At 42.3% G+C, this 19,826-nt stretch overlaps 1 protein-coding gene across 4 annotated transcripts in view; it reads right to left on the reverse strand.

Annotated features, from left to right (window-relative positions):
- Nucleotides 1-4,243: 4,243 nt before the first annotated feature.
- The window catches only part of BACH1 (BTB domain and CNC homolog 1), a 90,641-nt gene continuing 75,058 nt past the window's right edge, over nt 4,244-19,826 (reverse strand). For 2 of the 4 annotated variants that reach the window (XM_015446935.4, XM_074034162.1), the window contains exons 5-6: nt 5,234-5,337; nt 4,244-4,567 (exon numbers count right to left, since the gene is read on the reverse strand). In XM_015446935.4, the coding sequence (XP_015302421.3) occupies nt 4,555-4,567; nt 5,234-5,337 (117 nt within the window). In that variant the 3' untranslated portion in view covers nt 4,244-4,554. Of the gene's footprint in view, nt 4,568-5,233; nt 5,338-15,431; nt 15,782-19,826 lie in introns of those variants that run through there. The other 2 variants (XM_045387748.3, XM_074034163.1) reach the window with 1 other exon arrangement.

Consider the following 19,826-nt stretch of genomic DNA (forward strand, 5'->3'; position numbering starts at 1 on the left):
TATCATTTAATGTGCCACAGAAATATTGGTATAATTCAGATTCAGAATAGGAAGCCTACCTCTACGGAAATTTAGGCCCCACGACTGGGGGGCTTCACATAGTTCCTTTTGTATGAAGGCCTACGCACATGGAGACAAGCTGAGAGGACGTGGTAAGAAACAAATTGGAGCTGTCAGCTGCCGGATAGAGACCAGGCCACAAGGAAAGGTTTAGAGCAGCCTCTAGCAAGCAGATGCTTTTCAGCAACCCAGAGTAACATAAATGAGTAAAGCCAGCCAACTCTAGGACAGGGAACAGGGCTGTTTAGCCTAAAGGCACTCAAACACATACCATATTTCAAGATTACCCTGCATACCAAACAAAACTAATCTACTGGAAACATGGCCCAGAGACCTGTCTGTTTGGGCTCCCGCCCAATCTGATATTGAGCCAGTACGCAATGGTTTGGCCATACTGATTGGTCAGTCACTGATTTGATCAAGCACCCAAGACAACTGGTTATTAAATACGAATTTTGAATGTCACCTCACTCTAAAGTGACAGAGTCAGGGCGACCCCCCTGCCCCCCACAACTGGTGGTTGCCAAGAATAAATGATTTGGGATATAGTAGTTTTTCAGGTAGGCTGATGTTTTCTTCCTGTCTAGGCACTGGGTAACTTGTGCCAAGCTTTGTCTGAATTGGGAAGTCATGAGAACCTGAAAGATGGAATCAAAGCAAAAGTAGCCCTGATGAGAAGAGGCTACTCTTTTCCTGATAAGTTAGAGCCACAAGGGAGCTATGAATGTCAGAGTCACACCTCCATGTTAGTCACCTAAGTGGACTACAGGAAGAATCACTGGGGCCTTTAGCCAGGGAAACAGATACATCAACGCAGTGGTCAGAGCATCAGGGATGCTTGGGGGAGCATCAGGAAAGGAAGGCTGTGCAGAGAACAGGACCAAGAGGATAAAGGAGGGCATTGACTCTGGCAGCCTCAACAAGAGGCCATCCCCACTGATAATGTGAGTGTTGCCCCCATGGCCCGTTCAAAACGTCATAGCGACAAGAGGTTTAGGGAGTATTTCTGGATGGTGCTCAGGGCAGAGACACTGTCTTTACCACTTCTTATGGTAACAGGCCCCTGCACCCTTCCACAGTAACTTCTTTCTTTATTTATTTTTTTATTTTTATTTTTATTTTTATTTTTATTTATTTATTTTTTTTTTTTTGAGAGAGTCTCACTCTGTCACCCAGGCTGGAGTGCAGTGGCATGATCTCTGCTCACTGCAACCTCCACTTCCCAGGCTCAAGCAATTCTCCTGCCTCAGCCGTCTCAGTAGCTAGGATTACATACACACACCACCATGCCTGGCTAATTTTTTTGTATTTTTAGTACAGATGGGGTTTCACCATGTTGGCCAGGCTGGTCTCGAACTCCTGACCTCAAATGATCTGCCTGTGCCCGGCCTTCCACAGTAACTTCTACTTCTTAAAAAAAAAAAAAAAAAAAAACCTGAAGGTGCATTTAATGTACATGTTTTTACCAGCTGAATTTTTTACAATAGGGAATCCTATTTCTATGATGGTAAATTAACAGATTCCATTTGAAAAGATAAAAAACTTCAAGAATTTGCACTTACACACAAGTATGGTGAGTTATTTACTAAAATAGCCAAATAATATAGATACAGTTTTAAAATACTTTTTTTTAAAAAAAAGTTAGAAATTCAATAAATTCTGGGGTTTCTGCAACTAAACTCTTACTGACAGTAAATGTAATATGAATTTTTTTCACGTTACTTCTATTTAATGGAAATGCATTATATACCAAAATGCCCTGCCTGGTTCTGGAAAATGGAACCTTGATAGGTAATCGGGTCATGAGGGTGGATCCCTTCTGATGGGATTAGTGACCTTATAAAGGAGTCCCCAGAGAGTTTCTTTCCTTCCTTCCGTCCTTCCTTCCTTCCTTCCTTCCTTCCTCCCTCCCTCCCTCCCTCCCTCCCTCCCTTCCTTCCATCCTTCCTTTTTCTTTCTTTTGTTGAGACCAAGTCTCACTCTGTTGCCCAGGCTGGCGTGCAATGGCACGATCTTGGCTCACCACAACTTCCACCCCCCAGGTTCAAATGATTCTCCTGCCTCAGCCTCCCACGTAATTGGGATTAGAGGCACACGCCACCATGCTCAGCAAATTTTTTGTATTTTTTAGTAGATATGGGGTTTCACCAGGTTGGTCAGCCTGGCCTTGAACTCCTGACCTCAAGTGATCCACTTGCCTCGGCCTCCCAAAGTGCTGGGATTACAGGCATGAGCCACCACACCGGCTCTTCTCTCTTTCTGAGGATACAAGAAGACGGCAGGCTGTGACCCGGAAGAGGGTCCTCATCAGCACCCGACCATGCCGACATCCTAATCTTGGAACTGTGAGAAATAAATATCTGTAATTTCTAAGCCACGCAATCTACGGTACTTTGTTATAGCAGCCCAAACTGACTCAGACTCTCAGAAAAGGCCGATGGGGAAAACCATCCTGGAAAGTAAATAGTCAAGAGGACCTCGCAAGAGCAGACATGAGAAAACTCCCCATCCTGCTCCCCACCCCAGTGAATTCACTAGAGATGCAGCTCTCAACTCCTTGTACCAAGACCCAAAGGAATAACACACTTTACATCATACCCCTATACACACGTACATGTGTAACTGATGAAAGTTTCATAAAGTAATATTTACTCACTATGTGCAATGCACACTGATGTTTCATATTCTGTTCTGTTTTTTAAATGCTGGCCACAACCCACACAAATTGATTTGTAAACCTTAATAGTTTCTAGTCAGCAGTGTAAACAACTCTCATCAGAGGGAGAGCACCCTTAGGAGGAAGGGGAAATCTTGGGTTTCACAGGCACGAACAGTAGTGTTTCTTCTCTCTGAGATACACCTCCCATACCCACAGCCTCTTTTTTTTTTTTTTTTTTTTATTATTATTATTGTACTGGGATCTTATATTCCTGATTGCCTACTTTCCAGGTGAGTTATCTCCTCTGGAGTTCGTACCTCTCTACTGACTCTCTTATGTAACCACCTGATATGGTTTGGCTGTGTCCCCACCCAAATCTCATCTTGAATTGTAGCTCCCATAATTCCCATGTGTTGTGGGAGGGACCTGGTGGAAGATAATTGAATCAAAGAAGCAGTTTCCTCCATACTGTTCTCATGGTAGTGAATAAGTCTCACAAGATCTGAGAGTTTCATAAGGGGTTTCCCCTTTTGCTTGGCTCTCATTCTTTCTTGGCTGCTGCCATGTAAGATGTGCCTTTCACCTTCTGCCATGATTGTGAAGCCTCCCCAACCTCATGGAACTGCGAGGCCATTAAACCTCTTCTTTCTTTATAAATTACCCACTCTCAGGTATGTCTTTATCAGCAGTTTGAAAACAGACTAATAAACTACCCTCAATGCCTCTCTAATTCTACCCATTGTACATGGATTGGACTCCTCAATGCTAACTCCATTCGTGAAATACTTTCCAAGCCCTTTTATACCCAGCATGTACAAATTGTCCCCAGCGCCTTCTTAACAAGTATGTCTGAATAACAGAAAACTACAATAATAATGCATGTCAGAATTATGTAATGTAAAGATGTGTCAGTCATTGCTACCAGCTTTATCTATACCTCTTTCTCTGTAATCCTTATAACATCTGATACATTAGGTCCATAGCTATTAAGTGGTGGACTTGAGCTTCGAATCCAGGTGTTGCTGGGAAACTTGCAGATCACAGAGAAGCAGGATGGCGTGGCCTTCCAGTGGTGGGGGCAGGGTGTCATGAGACACAGGGCATTGGTAGGTCTTATGCAGAGCCTCTTTAGGGTTTTACACCACTGGTAGAAGAATCTGTCTCTAGACCAAAGAGTTCAAACCAAGACACTTCTTACTTGGCCACAAAGACATGCTTCTGGCCATTGAGCCACAGGGCTTTTCGTCAGCCCTGAGGAATGACAGACCTTTGTGGGGCTCCTGTTTCTAGGCGTAAGAGCAGGGGAGAGGCTGAAAAGCATCTGACATTCCTGGCGTCCCATTCTCTAGACAAGAGGGGACACTAAAAAGGGCCTAAATACCTGTCCAAAGGCTTCAGTCACAATCCCTACTCTGTAAGTCAAATCTTGGCATCATTTCATCCCATGGAACTAAGAAGAAAGATATATATCATGATAGCATATGGATTTGCTAACCATCTTCTACCGTTTTCACAATTTAAGAATTTTTAGGTCTGGGGTCAGTTGGAGTATTGCTGAGGAGAACCCTTCTCAAGGGCAGGGCTCTGGGAGATCACGCTCTCATGGTTCCCCGGGACTGGTCCTCAGGCTCGCTAGTTTAAGGTGAATGGAGTGGTCTCTACCAGCTGAGCATGATAACAACCCTAGGTCATTCATTTACGACGACTGTAATACACTACCTTTTCCATTCCACCAGGGGGCGCCATTCACATAGACTTCAACAGCAGCGGCATCAACAGGACTACAAAGTGGTGGTCGTGAAAAACACACTTGAGACCGTTTTATGTATCTGAAATCAGATATGACACCTGAAAAAATAAATCAAATTAATGCTCATATGATTGCTTGCTGTCCAGGGAATTCAAAGCAAAGGTGAAAACTGACCCTTACATCACTTCTTCCTTCCAGATGAATAGCATCAGCTACATTTTCTACCCCATTATGTAATGCTTCTATTCTGACCATCCACCTGTGATGGGCATAGTCTTTTTAGATGTGTTAGTTTTAATATTATTCAAGACTTAGTCTCAACCATTCTATTAAGTGACTTTGCAGATATCTGATGTCATCTCCATTAACGTAGATTTGCACGTCAGATTCAGCTCTGAGTTCACCTTAATGCAGCAGTGGTGGTTCCCACAGTGTAGTGCCCAGGCCCCCTACATCAGCATCACTTCAGAACTTGTTAGAAATGCAAATTTCTGGGTCCCAACTCAGACCTACCTACCGAGTCCGAAATCTAAGTGTGGGGCCTGCAGTCTGTGTTTTTACAAGCGTAACAGGAAATACTAACACATGCTAAAGTCTGAGAACCACTGACTTAACGTACAGCTTCCAACCCGGATGACACTAGAAACAACTGTGGGACTTTACAGAAATATAGGGGTCCTGCCTTCTCCCAGAGCCACTAGGGTAGTGGAAACAAATGTCACAATCAAATGGACCTGGGTTTGAATTCTGGTTTTGTCACTCACCAGCTGTGTGCCTTGTGGAGGCTCCATCTTCTCATCTGTAAAGTAGAAGTCGTCGGAGCTGCCTTGTAGGAAGGTATAGGAGGGGAAGGTTCAGCAAATGCCTCCTAGAGAGATTGACAAATAGTACGTCTTCTTCCTTGGCCTCCACCACAACTAGAATCTTACTCACCCGGCCTGTGAGGGTACAGTTCTCACCTTGCCCCAGAATCACCAGAAAGAATGATATGCTAGACCCGCTTTCTGAAGTTTCACAAATGGATAAACATTTTCACAGCTGTTATTGGGATTTTGCCGTAAATCAGTAGGAGCACGCCCCTGAGATCTGACAAAGCCATTTCAAACTCTAGATCAATGAGGAGGGAAGCTCCTGTGAGGCCAGGTTTGCCAACTGAGACCATTGTCATTGTTCAAGTTGCTCTTGGGATCTAGCTCAGATTCCTGCTGACACCAGGGAAGTGAAGAATGAAAATAGTTGCCTAGAAAATTAGAAGCAGCTCCCCAAGTTACCTGCCACAGACAGGTTTGTTTTTCCTTGATTGCCACATACAGGTTTGTTTTTCCTTAATTATCTAGGTAATTGCTTTGCTTCCTCTACCTGCCTTTACCAAGAGACACCTGGCCAGAAGAGCGAGGAATTAAAGTACCTGTGGAGGCTGCCCGCCGAGTGAAGCTGCAGGCTGCCCATCCCATCGCAGTAGTTCCTTAGTTGTCAGCGGGTTGTTTCTATGAATGCCCCCTCCATCAGAAACCAATGAGCTTTCTCTAATTAATCTAGATCCCTGCTCTTGTGGAATTGGCACGGAGACAGCGGTTAAATGCTAAATTGTCAGCCTAAAGTCAAATCCTTTTATTTAAAAACATAATATGCAGAATGGCTTCCTAAAATAAAAATTGGGAAAACTGTTAACATAGAGACTTCCAGGTTTTGCCAAGGATGCAACTGTTTTCTCAAATACAGTTTTTGACCGTTACATACAAATCAAATCAAAATTCATCCAACACACTCTCTGAATTAGTGTCAGTACAATGTGCATAGACAGCTATCACTAGAGTTAGTGAATATTATGGGAAAAATTAGAGGCAAAAGTTGAGACGAGCTGGTGAAAGTTCACAAAACACCATTTAAAGAGAGAAAAACACATTTTAGAGGAGTATAAATATACTGCTTGGCATCAACATCAACACCCAAGTGCAAGTCAAAGAGTAACCCAAAAGGCTCATAGGTCTTCATACCATAGAAACCCCCCTCCTGATGGCAACATAAGGTCCAGCCTTCCACCTGCTACTTCCTTAGTGTTTGTAGAAAAAAAAAAAAAATCCCATTGTATAAATTAGAATAGGCCAGATCATGCTATAGTAACAAATAACCCCAAAGTCTCAGCAGCTTACAACACAAAGGGTTACTTCTTTCCCACAGTATTTAGGGTTTTCCAGAGAAATAGAACCAATAAAGGATTTAACAGAGAGGGGGGATAAGGGGGAGAGATAGTGATATGGTTTGGCTCTGTGTCCCCACCCAAATCCCACCTGAAACTGTAATCACCACAATCCCCATGTGTCAAGGTCAGGACCAGGTGGAGGTAATTGGATCATGGGTGCGGTTCCCCCATGCTGTTCTTGTGATAGTGAGTTCTCATGATATCTGATGGTTTTATAAGTGCCTGGCATTTCCCCAGCTTGCACTCACTCTATCCTGCCGCCCTTGTGAAGAAGGTGCCTGCTTCCCCTTTACCTTCCGCCATGATTGTAAGTTTCCTGTGGCCTCCCCAGCCATGCAGAACTGTGAGTCAATTAAGCCTCTTTCCTTTATAAATTACCTCATCTCAGGTATTTCTTCATAGCAGTGTGAGAATGGACTAACACAGATGGATGTATTCTGAGGAATTAGCTCACTTGATTACGAAGGCTAAGTCCCATGCTCTGCCATCTGCAAGCTGCAGAACCAGGAAAGCTGATGGTGTAGTTTGGTTTCAGACTCGAGGCCTGAGAACAAGTGGAGCTGATGATGTTAAGTCTCAGTTTGAGGGCAGAAGGAGACTGATATCCCAGCTCAAACAGTCAGGCAGAGGAGATGAATTCTCCTTCCTCCACCTTTTGTTCGGTTCAGGCTCTCAACAAATTGGCTAATACCCTTCCATTCAGGGAAGAAAAATCTGTCTTATGGAGTCCACTGACTAAAATGCAAATCTCATCTGGAAACACCATCACAGACACCCAGAAAAGCTTAGCCAAATATCTGGCCACTCCATGATCCAGTCAAGTTGACACACAAAATTAACCATCACAACATGTTGAATGAAAGTTGGCTCTGGCTTTGATGCTTTCCCCAAACTTCACTCTAGGTTCCACGATGATAGAGCAGCATCCAGCTGGAACATTATCAGGCCCAGGGTGAGAGAAGGGAGACAAAGAGAACAGTGCACTGGTTCCCAGAAATGATAACACGTTTTTGCTGCTCCCATTTCATCAGCCACAGCAAATCACATGGCCTCTCTTGAGTCTGGCAGAGTTGAAGAGTAAACTCCTTCCATGGCAAAAGATGGAGGAAAAGTAAAATATTTGGCAAACAGAAATACAGTCTCCCATACCAATGGAATTCTTATGCAGTCCACACTTAACTTATTCTGGACCTCTGCTCCGAGATTTCCCCTCAGATCTCTACTGAATATCTTCTTATCACTTTTTCACGCAAGACAGACTCTTGTTTTATGCAAGGAGAGTTGTAGGCTCCTCCCTTAATTTCCAAAAGTATAGCAAATATCTGGATAAACATTTAAGACAATTTCCTGGAGGCTTGAGAATAATGAGGGAATTATAATGGAGAGAAAGAAAAATACAGTACTGGATATGAACTATCACTGCTCTTGGAGTTGAGTCCATCAGCCATGCCTCTCCACTGGCTTCCTCTCTATGTGGCCTCCCCTAGTCCATCAATTACCATGAGCCACCAGTCCCCAGGTTACCTTCTCCAACTCCCCTTACCCTCACTGCAAGTAAGGGTGTTATCCATCACATCCTCACCCACAGGCAACAGCATCATAATCCTGCAAAGATGCAATTCTGCACATGACAAATTCAGCCTTTGATAATTTTATTCAGAGCTGTTCAGGATGTCTGGCTCGAGCTTCTTGAGTCTAGAATAGAATTTTGGCTTTGCATAAATAACCCAGTGAAGAATACTTTTAATCAAAGATGATGTATGTCTCCTAGCTGAACAAGAGAAAATAACAGGTAGATTTGAAATGTTTTTTTTTTTTTTTGGTCTACTGCACACAAAAAGAAAATGGTTGTGTGGGTTTGTGTGTGTTGTGTGTGTTTGCATGTATAAAGTGAGAGTGACCACATATACACAGTCTGGATGTCCATGTAATTTTGCGTTTTGTTTTGCTTTTTCACGTACCATGTCATAAACAAATTTTGAAATTTTATATAATTTTCTTAATTAACTATAATTAACATAGTTAAAGACTACATAATATTCCATCCTGATAAACTAACATAATTTGTTAAAGCATTCTCTTAATTTAGATATGTCCCTTTAATTTATTATTATGACAGTTGTCATAAATTGTTTCATGCATATGAGCATTTGCATCTGTTAGATTACTTTATTGAGGTAAATTCCTAGGGATAAAATTCATGGGTTAAAAGTAGGGATGTTATTGCCTTGTGCCAACCATTTTATATACCTTTTCTAATTTATGCTAATTATGTGTAATTTTTACTGCAAATTCAGTAACACTTTTATTTGAAACTATGTCGTTCTGTTTAACTTAATAAACTAATAACCTGTGAAATATAGGTGATAATGTTTATTTCCAATATGAAAGATTTTATCCTCCTAAAAATCAACTTAAAAAGCTTTGCATTGGGATAGGGACAGCGACTTTTGATATAAAAACCCCCTCTGATCTAGAAGAAATAGTATATATGGGTCATAACCCTTTGGTTGCAAGTAGCAGAAATGCAATTTATACTAATTAATGCAAGAAAGAAGAGTTTGGAGGGGTTGTGGAGTAGCCTACCTCATAGTAAACAAAAAAAAAAAAAGATGATTAACCAAACCTCCCAAGTGCAGCCATCTAAGTACAGCCAAAGATGTTATTAATAACTAGAAAATGATCGGGACCCTCTCCCATCCTGTCTTCCACTGCATCTCTCTAGATCTTGGCTTTGTCTTCTCCTACCAGAGACAGATGTCTGCATGTGGGGCTTACTCCTAGCAGCTCCATGCCCGAAGAAAGGGGCTGTGGCATTGAAAGACTGGTCCAGTTCTTCACCCTTCCACATATCCACACCCTTAGCATGGCCTCCTAGCGGGTGATGTATGCCTGTGCCTTGAGTTTGTGCTTGTTCATTTGACTTACTTTGGCCAATGGCATAAGAGTAGAAGTCATAATATGACCTTCACGCCTAGGTCTATGTGACCTTGCAGGTTCTCACTTGCTGTCTTGTGGAATATTCCCCAACTAGTCTGCTGAAAGGTTAAAGACTGACTTAATCTGTTTTGAAAGAAAGAAAGAAAGAAAGAAAGAAAGAAAGAAAGAAAGAAAGAAAGAAAGAAAGAAAGAAAGAAAGAAAGAAAGAAAGAAAGAAAGAAAGAAGGAAGGAAGGAAGGAAGGAAGGAAGGAAGGAAGGAAGGAAGGAAGGAAGGAAGGAAGGAAGGAAGGAAGGAAGGAAGGAAGGAAAGAAAGAGAGAAAGAGAAAGAGAAAGAGAAAGAAAGAAAGAAAGAAAGAAAGAAAGAAAGAAAGAAAGAAAGAAAGAAAGAAAGAAAAAGAAAGAAAGAAAGAAAGAAAAAAGATGCCTGTGGCTGGGCAGTTTATAAAGGAAAAAAGTTTATTTGGGTCACAGTTCTGCAGGTTGTACAGGCATGGCACTGGTATCTATCTCATTTTGATGGGGGCTTCAGGCTGCTTCCACTCATTGTGGAAGGTGAAGGGGAGCCACGTGGTGAGAGAGGAAGCAAGAGACAGAAAGAGGAGGAGGTGCCAAGCTCTTTTCAAAACCCAGCTCTCAGGAGAACTCACGCATCCCCACAAGAATGGCACCAAGCCATTTATGAGGGATCCTCCCTCAGGACCCAAACACCTCCCACCAGGCCCTGCCTCCAACATTGAGGATCAAATTTCAACATGATACTTGGAAGGTTCAAGTATCCAAACCATAGCAAAGACATAGGTAACAGATGTGCAAACATGCAGTGTGGACTAGAGACATCCTTAAATCAAACCACCCACTGCCAGCCTAAAGACATATGAGCAGGCCTGCTGAGATCAGTGGAGCCCACTCAGTAGACCTGAAGAGATGTGAAGTAAATAAATGCTCACTGTTTTAAGTGACTCTGATTTTATAGTTCTTTGTTACGCAGCAGTAGCTGACTAATACAGGGGGCACCTCTCTTCTAGCTTTAGTTTGAAAAGTCTCAGGAAAGAATACTCTGGCCCAGTTTGTATCAAAGGCTCGTATCTGTCCCCAAGCTGTCAGATAGCTTAAGAACAGAGAAATGGTGCTTGCTGGATGTCAGAAAAAATAATAACTTTCTAATCTGTAATATACTGTGCTTATTTTAAGAGCCAAATTTAAAATACTCCACACATCCATCTTTTTGAACTAACATAAAAAGCGAGTTTAATTAATACAGTGAACAATAATAAAATGACATGTAATTTAAATCTATAGATGGTAAGAGAGTGAAAAGAAAGAAGAGACAGGAAAAGAAGAACAAATGAAAAGCAATATTTGCCAAAACTCTGAGAAGCAGCAATATTTCTTTAGACTAAAAAATATTTAAAAGCATACTTTCTAATAAATATATTTTAACATTTTTCCAAGTAAGAAAACAATAGGATTTTTGGAAATAGCATTTTACCCCAACTGAGAAAAACACCAACTGTTTTCCCAGGAAGTAACGAGTATTGTCTCTCAACTCACAGGTATAAATGTTGCATTCAGTGTCTTTTTATTGCCATCTGGTTACCAGCATCAGCTTCCAGGCAAAGGATTAGAATAAACTACGATTTAGTGCCAAATGCAGAGGGCTCAGGCAAACTGAGCCAGTGGAAGATATAGAAGGAAATGAGCTAGAAAAGTGAGGCAGAGAAGAAAAAAAAAAAAAAAAAAAAACCAGTAGGCTCAGAACAAGGATTTAAAAATCACAGCCAGAGAGAGTACAAACAGGAGAGTGTCACCTCTATTCTGGTTCCAAGCGTCTTGAAACAAACCCAGGGGGTAATCTCCAGCTAGCAACACAGAACGCACCAGGGCAGAGAGCCCTGGCATATCTGACAGCAGCTTCCAAGGTTTGCTCCAGAGGAATCGATACAAAATCAGTGCAGAAAACAAGAAGAGGATCCATGGGACTAAAGTTTGCAGGAGGCAAGGAGATGCCAGCTCCTGCTTTGGGAAGGGGCACAACAGAAAAACCCATGTACCCAAGAGAGGCACGCAGAAAGAGGCTAGGCAGGTAGCCCGGCTTCCCTAGGAAGGACGTTCTAGGGATTGATCTCTTTCAGTTACAAAGTAGCCAAAAACTTTTTTTTTTTTTAAGAGACAGGGTCTCGCTCTGTCTACCCAACCTGGGGTGCAGCGGTGCAATCATAGCTGACTGCAACCTTCAACTCCTAGGCTCAAGCAATCCTCCTGCCTCAGCCTCCTAAAGTGCTAGGATTAGAGGTATGAGCCACCGTGCCCAGCCTATTTCCAAATTTCATTATTTGGCAAGGATTGTCCTATTGATATACTGTCCTAGTGGCCTCTTGTTGGTCCCAGAATGAACTGAAAACAGCCTGCAGATAATGAAGTACTTGCGAGAAACAGCTGGGATGTGGCTGGAACAAAGTTAAGACTGAAATTTAGGGGCCCTTTAGGATTTTGCTGCTAAAGACTTTAGAAATGATGTTACATCTTTGTAACTAGGGGCATATGTTGATCCAACTTTTGATATTTGCAGTAGGAAACCAGGTTAAGAGCTAAATGGTCTGCCTTGCCTAAGCATTTATAACATCTACACAGTAGTGTTCCCCCTTGCTATGAATTAATAAGAACAATGGGGGCAATGTTATTATGCCTATGACAAGTTTTACCTTACAAATAGGTAGTACACCAGAAGTATGTTTTTAGGTAGACTGAACTCAAAAGAACGTATTAGTTTAGAAATAAAGATATGCATAGTAGATTAAGTTTTCAGGCTAGACCACAAACCTCTAGTTAAAAGCCATACAGTGGTAGAAATAGTTTAGGTTTTTAATGCCAACTGGTATATTTTTAGCTTTGGACAATCACAAATAGACTTAAGAACATTGCTGTGAGTTAGCTGAGAATGCTAACAATCATTTGGCCTGGTTTTCATTAGAAAATGTAATTCAAATTGCTGTGGCAACTGTTGTGGATGATTGAAGAAGTTTTGTTTTTGTTTTTACTAGTTGTTGCACTATCAACCAGAAACACATCTCTATCTCCCCCTTTCTTTACTTCCATCTCCAGTATAGTAGTTAGAATTCTTTGGGTAGCAAGGGACAGAAAATCCAACTCAAGTCATCTCTATAAAGCAAATACATGGGCTCATGTAAAAAACTGCACAGGTGCTTCAGGCAAGGCTTGATCCAGAGGCACAAGCACAAGCCCTGGCTCTTTCAGAACTCTGTTCTCTTATTCTTCAAGCTCCACCTAATGACTTCTCCAAAGGTACTGGCCCTTCTCTCATGAGCACAGCTGCCAGCCTTATATATTTATATCACACTCAGAATGCTGTCTTTCAGTAGGTTCCCGGAGAAGGCAAGAGTCTTTTGGTTTTTTGTTTTTTTTTTTTTCTCAGTAACCCTGGAAAATCTCTCCCCACAGCTTTAAGAAATGTTAGTGCCCATTCTGTACTTATGACTGTGGTCAGAGAGATGGGATTGCCTGAATGATTTAATTGTGCAGGATTGGGGCTATCAGATACGACTGTGCAGGTTGTGCACTGCACAACCTCAAGTTCAGTAGACACATTTATGACAATGCAGATGTGTAGTGGTCCGTTCTCATGCTGCTATGAAGAAATACTCGAGATTGGGTAATTTATAAAGAAAAGAGATTTAATTGACTTACGGTTCTCCATAGCTAGGGAGGCCTCGGGAAACTTACAATCCTGGTGGAAGGCACCTCTTCTCAGGGCAGCAGGAGAGAGAATGAGTGCCAGCAGGGGAAATGCCAGACACTTATAAAGCAATCAGATCTCCTGAGAACTCACTCACTCACTATCACGAGAACAGCATGGGGGAAACAGCCACCCTGATTCAATTGTCTCCCACCAGGTCCCTCCCATGACACATGGGGATTATGGGATTACAATTCAAGATGAGATTTGGGTGGGGACACAAAGCCAAACTGTATCAAGATGATACCCCTTGGAATTATCTGATGCAGTCACCCTATTTGGGACCCACTTCTAGAGATGGGGGTGGGATCCATATCACCTTAACACATGGTTTGTGAATTAGGGAGGCCGTTCTGCGCTGGGTGGAGAGGATATAAAACATTCTTGGGAGGCAGCCAGTAGAAGCCCACTACTGACAGATGGCAAGAAAGTGGCAGAGCCTATGCCATTTCACACATTCCCTACCATGAAGTAGGAACCCTAGATAATTACAGAGAGAAGAAACCAAAGTAACTTAGAGAATGCTTCATTCCACCTTTGAGTCCTAACACGTGAAAGTAAAACACACAAAATACTCATTCTCATCCATGTATTATTTATGGATTTCAAAGCACTTTCTGAGTCAGCCCTTCATCTACACAACAGTAGCTCCAGGGGACAGCTGGCGGGTAATATTATCCCCAGTAGAGATGTGGAACAAGTCAGGCATCTCCCTGCTCAGGTGGAACTCATCTCCCGCTTATTGCAACAGAAACTCCCTGCTTACCTCTGCGCTATGAGAGGGAGATCCTATGGAATACGATGAGAGAGGGCAGGAAAGTTGAGTGACAGAGAGGCCAGAGGAGAAAGCGCAGAAGGAAGAGAAGAGGAGATTCAAGGCAAGGAGAGGAAACCTTTGGAACAATGGCAGCCACCAACCAAAGTTTCCGTAGTGGTTGGCTAGGGCTGCCGTAACAATGCACCACAGGTCGGGTGCCTTAAACTGCAGAAATGTGTTCTCTCACAGTTCTGGAGGCTGGATGTCCAAAATCAAGACATCAGCAGGGTTGGTTCCTTCTGAGGCTGTGAGGGAGACTCTGTTCCATGGCTCCCTCCTAGCTTCTGGGGATGGTGGTGATCTTTGATGGTCCTTGGCTTGGAGATGCATCACCCCGTCTCTGCCTTCCTCTCCACATGGAGCTCTCCCTGTGTGTGAGCCTGTCTCCAGGTCTCCCCATTTCAGAAGGACATCAGTCATACTGTATTAGGATCCACCCTAAAGGTCCACCCTAAAATGACCTTGTTTTTACTTGGTAACAACCCTATCTCCAAATAAGGTCACATTCTGAGGTAGTGGGGGTTAGGATTCCAACACATGAATTTGGGGGGCACACAATCCACCTCATAAGAGGCACTAAGTCTTTAGAGCCATGGTAGTGGCCACTAGCCACATGTGGCTATTCAGCACTTAAAATCTGGCTCATCCAAATCTAGATGAGCTGTGAGTGTAGAATACACACCAGATTTTAAAAAATGAATGTGCAATATCGCAATAATTTTTATATAGATTACCTGCTAAAAATAATATTTTGGATATATCTGGTTAAATAAAATAGAGTACAGTATTCAAATTAATTTCACCTCTTTTCTTACTTTTTAAAATGTGGTTTCTAGAAGATTTAAAACTTCACATGCAACTTGCATTTGTCTCACTTTATATTTCTATTGGATGACACTGATCTAAAAACAGAAATTCAGAGTCTTTGACACCTGGTCATTTTGTGAAAAGAGTTTCTGAAATTTCTACATTGTTCTCTGACAAGGATGGCAAAATTAAGCATTCAATTCACTGAATTGAAGTGACATATATTATATGGTAAATATCAAACTTTATACCTGTGTAACCAACTCTAAATTTTAAATAAGTTCTCATAGAACCTAAGTGGCAGATATATTTGATCAATAAGGATCACACTTCATTTTTATTACTAAGAACTCAATTTGGAACAGGCCACCCAATATCATCTTGTAAGAGTGGCTTTTGTGTAAAGCAATCACCTTTTCATTTACCTTGTGTGAGAAAAACAAGGCTCCGTATCAAGCGTGACTTTATTAATAATTACATCAGAACAGCACGGGTCCTTATTAAAGACGGTATACAAGTGAGATTTTGCATATGCTTCATGCAGATAAATCATGAGCTCCATAGTGAAGTTATGTAAATGGAGATGCGTTTTTGCTTTTATGAAATACACTGGGTTATAAATACTCTGACCTTGTTTATAGAGGAAGCTGGTTTGTTCACGTAATGAAGACATTAATTTGCCATTCAGTTTGGACTGATTACTCATTAGCTGCTCTCTCGTGACCAACAGCTCTGACTTACAAACCCAGGCCGTTGTTGATCGGATCGTAGGTAGTGGTGTGCTGCCATCTATAGGTGGAACGAGAAAAAGATCAAAGTGCAGCAAGGTCTGCAAAGCCACAACTACTAAAAAGAGTTACAGTGTCAAAACATTAACAATTGTTTTTAAGATAGACCAAACAAATACATTCCAAGGTCTACAACTATGGCTCTCTCCCCGTGTTAAAATCATTGTAAGGTATTGATTGATTTGCAAGCAAAATAAAACCTAAAGCAAGCGGTATAATATCCCAGCTGCAAAGCCTTAACGCAATTATTGTTGGTGGAGCAGGTGCAAAAAATCTGCAATACTGGTAACTCAAATGGTACAAGACCTACTGTAATCATTTTCCAAGTCAGCTACTGCTTGCCTTTGCCCACAATTCATGTTAGGATTTCTTTTTCCACTCTTCAGTCTTTTTCCTACTCCAGGATGCTGCCATCAGCAACGTTCGACAAACATTTCTGGAGACCCTCCTATGTTCCAGCCATTGTCCTGCTTGAGATGCAGCACAGACCAAACGAATCTCTTGCCCTTGCGATGCTTACATTCTAGTGGAGTGAGACAGACATTAAACACTAGACTAAGTAAACGAGCTCATTCTATACTATGTTGGCAGGTGGCAGGCATTACGAAGAGAGAAAACAAGAGGGCAGGACATGGGAATTGGAGGTAGAATGGTAGGAAGGAGGAAGGATGCAGGGTTTTTTGTTTTTGTTTTTGTTTTTGAGACGGGAGTCTTGCTCTGTCACCCAGGCTGGAGTGCACTGACGCGATCTCAGCTCACTGCAACCTCCACCTCATGAGTTCAAGCGATTCTCCTGTCTCAGCCTCCTGAGTAGCTGGGATAACAGGTGTGTGCCACCACGCCTGGGTAATTTTTGTATTTTTAGTAGAGATGGGGTTTCGCCATGTTGGCCAGGCTGGTCACAAACTCCTGACCTCAGGTGATCCACCCACCTCGGCCTCCCAAAGTGCTGGGATTACAGGCATGAGCCACCATGCCTGGCCAGATGCAGTCTTAATGAGGGCAGTCAGGGGAGCTTCACTGACAAGATGACAATGGGGCAAACATCACACTCCCAGGAGTTCCCAGGAGAGGACAGGGGCCTGGGAATGAGGCCAGAGGGTTAGGGAGGGAGTTCATTGTAGAAGGCCTCTGAGGCCGCCGACAAGACAGCAGCTTTTAGCTGAGTAAAATATCACTTCTTGCTTTTAGATATCTGCCTGATGGAGAGCTAGGTTTTGTGAACCTAAAATATTTGAGACAGGTCTCAATTAATTTAGAAAGTTTATCTGCCAAGGCTAAGGACGTGCGTGTGACAGCCTCAGGATGTCTTGGGTACATGATGACATGTACCCAAGTGGTCAGGGCACAGCTTGGTTTTATACATTTTGGCTTGATTTTATACATTGATGAGACATCAATCAATATGCATAAGATGTACATTGGTTTGGTCCAGAAAGGTGGGACAACTTGAAGTAAGGGCTTCCAGGTCAGAGATAGATAAGGGACAAAAGGTTCCATTCTTTGGGGTCTTCAATCAGCCTTTCACTGAATACATGTGAGGTGGAATGGGTAGAGGAATAGTCACTGATGCCTTAGTCTGACTCGGTGAATCTGCATTTTTACATAAACAATAGGGCAGAGGAAGCAATGAGGCATGCATTTGTCGCAGGTGAGCAGAGAGCAGAGCGATGATCGTGAGTTCTGTCTGTCCTCTGTCCTGAGCCTGGGAAGATAAGCTATCAATTAACATGGCCAGGATGAAGTTCAACAGAACTGTTTTAGGGTAAAGATCTTGAGGCTCACAAGGAATTTAACTTCCTTGTGGGCAAACTGTGAGGGAGGCATGTACCTTTTTTATTTTATTTTTTCTTTGTAGCTATTTTATTTAGGAAAAAAATGGGAGGCAGGTTTGTCTGATGCGGTTCCCAGTTTGACTTTTCCGTTTGGCTTAGTGATTCCGGAATCTTGAGATTTATTTTCCTTTCATGATTTTTCTCTTTTTTTTTTTTTTTTTTGTTTGCTTAAAATCCTGTTTGATAGTTTTACAATTGTGGTGGTGGTTACTGTCTCAAGATTCATGAGGACTCGCAAAAGCAAATTTTAATAAATAACAACTGTTCACCCCAGATAGACTTCAATATTTTTTTGTTCACGGAGAGATTCCGATATACCTGGTTATAATCATACTGGATACGTAAATCATTTGCTTTCATGTTTAGCATCTGTCATGAGCATTTTTCACGTTATTCTATGTTTACCATAACCATTTTGTTAGCTAAAAACTCATAAAGGGACAATCATTGTGTCAAACTTTTGATTTTACTGTGAGGATTAAGTGAAAAAATTATAAAAAGAGCCAAGTACAGTGTCAAATCTTAGTTTGAGTAGAGATACAATATAGTGCTTTGCTTTTTTCCATTTCTAAAAGTTTATTCAAAATTATTTACTATGATAAATGCTATGATGGACATCTTGATATAAGAAGAAACTTTTATTATTATTATTATGGATTAATAATAGTCCTAAAATTTAAGATTATTGTTTTTCAGGATAGATTCCTTGGCATACAATTACTGGGTCAAAGGTTATGACTAGTTTAAAATGTTTTAAATAAAATATAAAATTGCTTCCCCAAAGCATAAAAGCTATTTTAAATACTACCCCCCTTGTGTTAGAATGCCAATTTCACTCCCCGTCATTTTTTGTTTTCTAATTTGATATATTTTTTACTTCTGTCTATTTAGCATTTTTTTTTCCCACGAAGGAGTCTCACTCTGTCGCCCAGGCTGGAGTGCAGTGGCATGATCACAGCTCACTGCAACCTCCACCTCCCGAGGTCAAGCAATCCTCCTGCCTCAGCCTCCCCAGTAGCTGGGATTACAGGTGTCCTCCACCATGCCATGCTAATTTTTGTATTTTTAGTAGAGATGGGGTTTCACCATGTTGGCCAGACTGGTCTTGAACTCCTGACCTCGTGATCCACTCGCCTCAGCCTCCCAAAGTGCTGGGATTACAGGTGTGAGCCACCGTGCCCAGCCCACTTTTTACATTTCTAATGAGAAATAACAATGAAAATCTTCAAGAGCATGTTTAACCCACACAGGTTGCCTCCAAAGTCCCTGAGTTCTTGGTTACCGAGTGCTCCTGTTTTCTCTTTTGTCCTCTGCAGGCCCATGTCTGTCGCTCCTTTGTCTTGCTGTAGTTTGGTGTTCTTTTTATTGGATATTGTCAAATGTGTAAAGATTAAAGATATTAGCCCTGTAGCTGTTGTTTGGATGACTCTTAAATCTTGAGACCAAATTAGTTTTCACTTTTATGCTGAATTGCTAACATTCAATGTGCCCTTCCTGCCCCACCCATGAAGGAGAGGGCGGAGGAAGTGACAACCCCAGGGGCCCTCCCTCTCCCCTGTGTCCAGGGAAGAGCATCCCCACTTCCCGGTCACTCCAGCAGGAAAGTATAAGGAAAGGGCAGAAGAAGTGAGGGGTGGACGCTGGACCGCAGGGATTAGCTCGCAGGGCGTGTGGGGACTAGGTGAGTGGGAGAAGCGGATCACACTGACTCCACTGGATCCAGTAGGAGTAGCCAAAGGTGGAGTTATCATCTACATGAATATGGGGAACGAGTTACCCATTTGTTGTCCCCTACTTGAGGAGGGAATCAGCCCTGAAGTCTGGGCAGTGGAAGGAACAAACTCAAGCTCTAGCCTTAAGCCTTCCCACGGGACAAAACTTTCCTTTATACGTCACAGAGAGAGCAGGGATAGCTCTTGGAGTCCTTACTCAGACTCGTGGGACAACCCCACATCAGTGGCATACCTAAGTAAGCAAATTGATGTAGTAGCAAAAGGCTGGCCTCACTGTTTACGGGTAGTTGCGGCGGTGGCCGTCTTAGTGTCAGAGGCTATCAAAATAATACAAGGAAAGGATCTCACTGTCTGGACTACTCATGATGTAAATGGCACACTAGGCGCCAAAGGAAGTTTATGGCTATCAGACAACCGCCTACTTGGATACCAGGTGCTACTCCTTGAGGGACCAGTGCTTCAAATACATACGTGCGTG

The sequence above is a fragment of the Macaca fascicularis genome, chromosome 3 (assembly GCF_037993035.2).
Source record: "Macaca fascicularis isolate 582-1 chromosome 3, T2T-MFA8v1.1".
NCBI classification, from domain to species: Eukaryota; Metazoa; Chordata; class Mammalia; order Primates; family Cercopithecidae; genus Macaca; species Macaca fascicularis.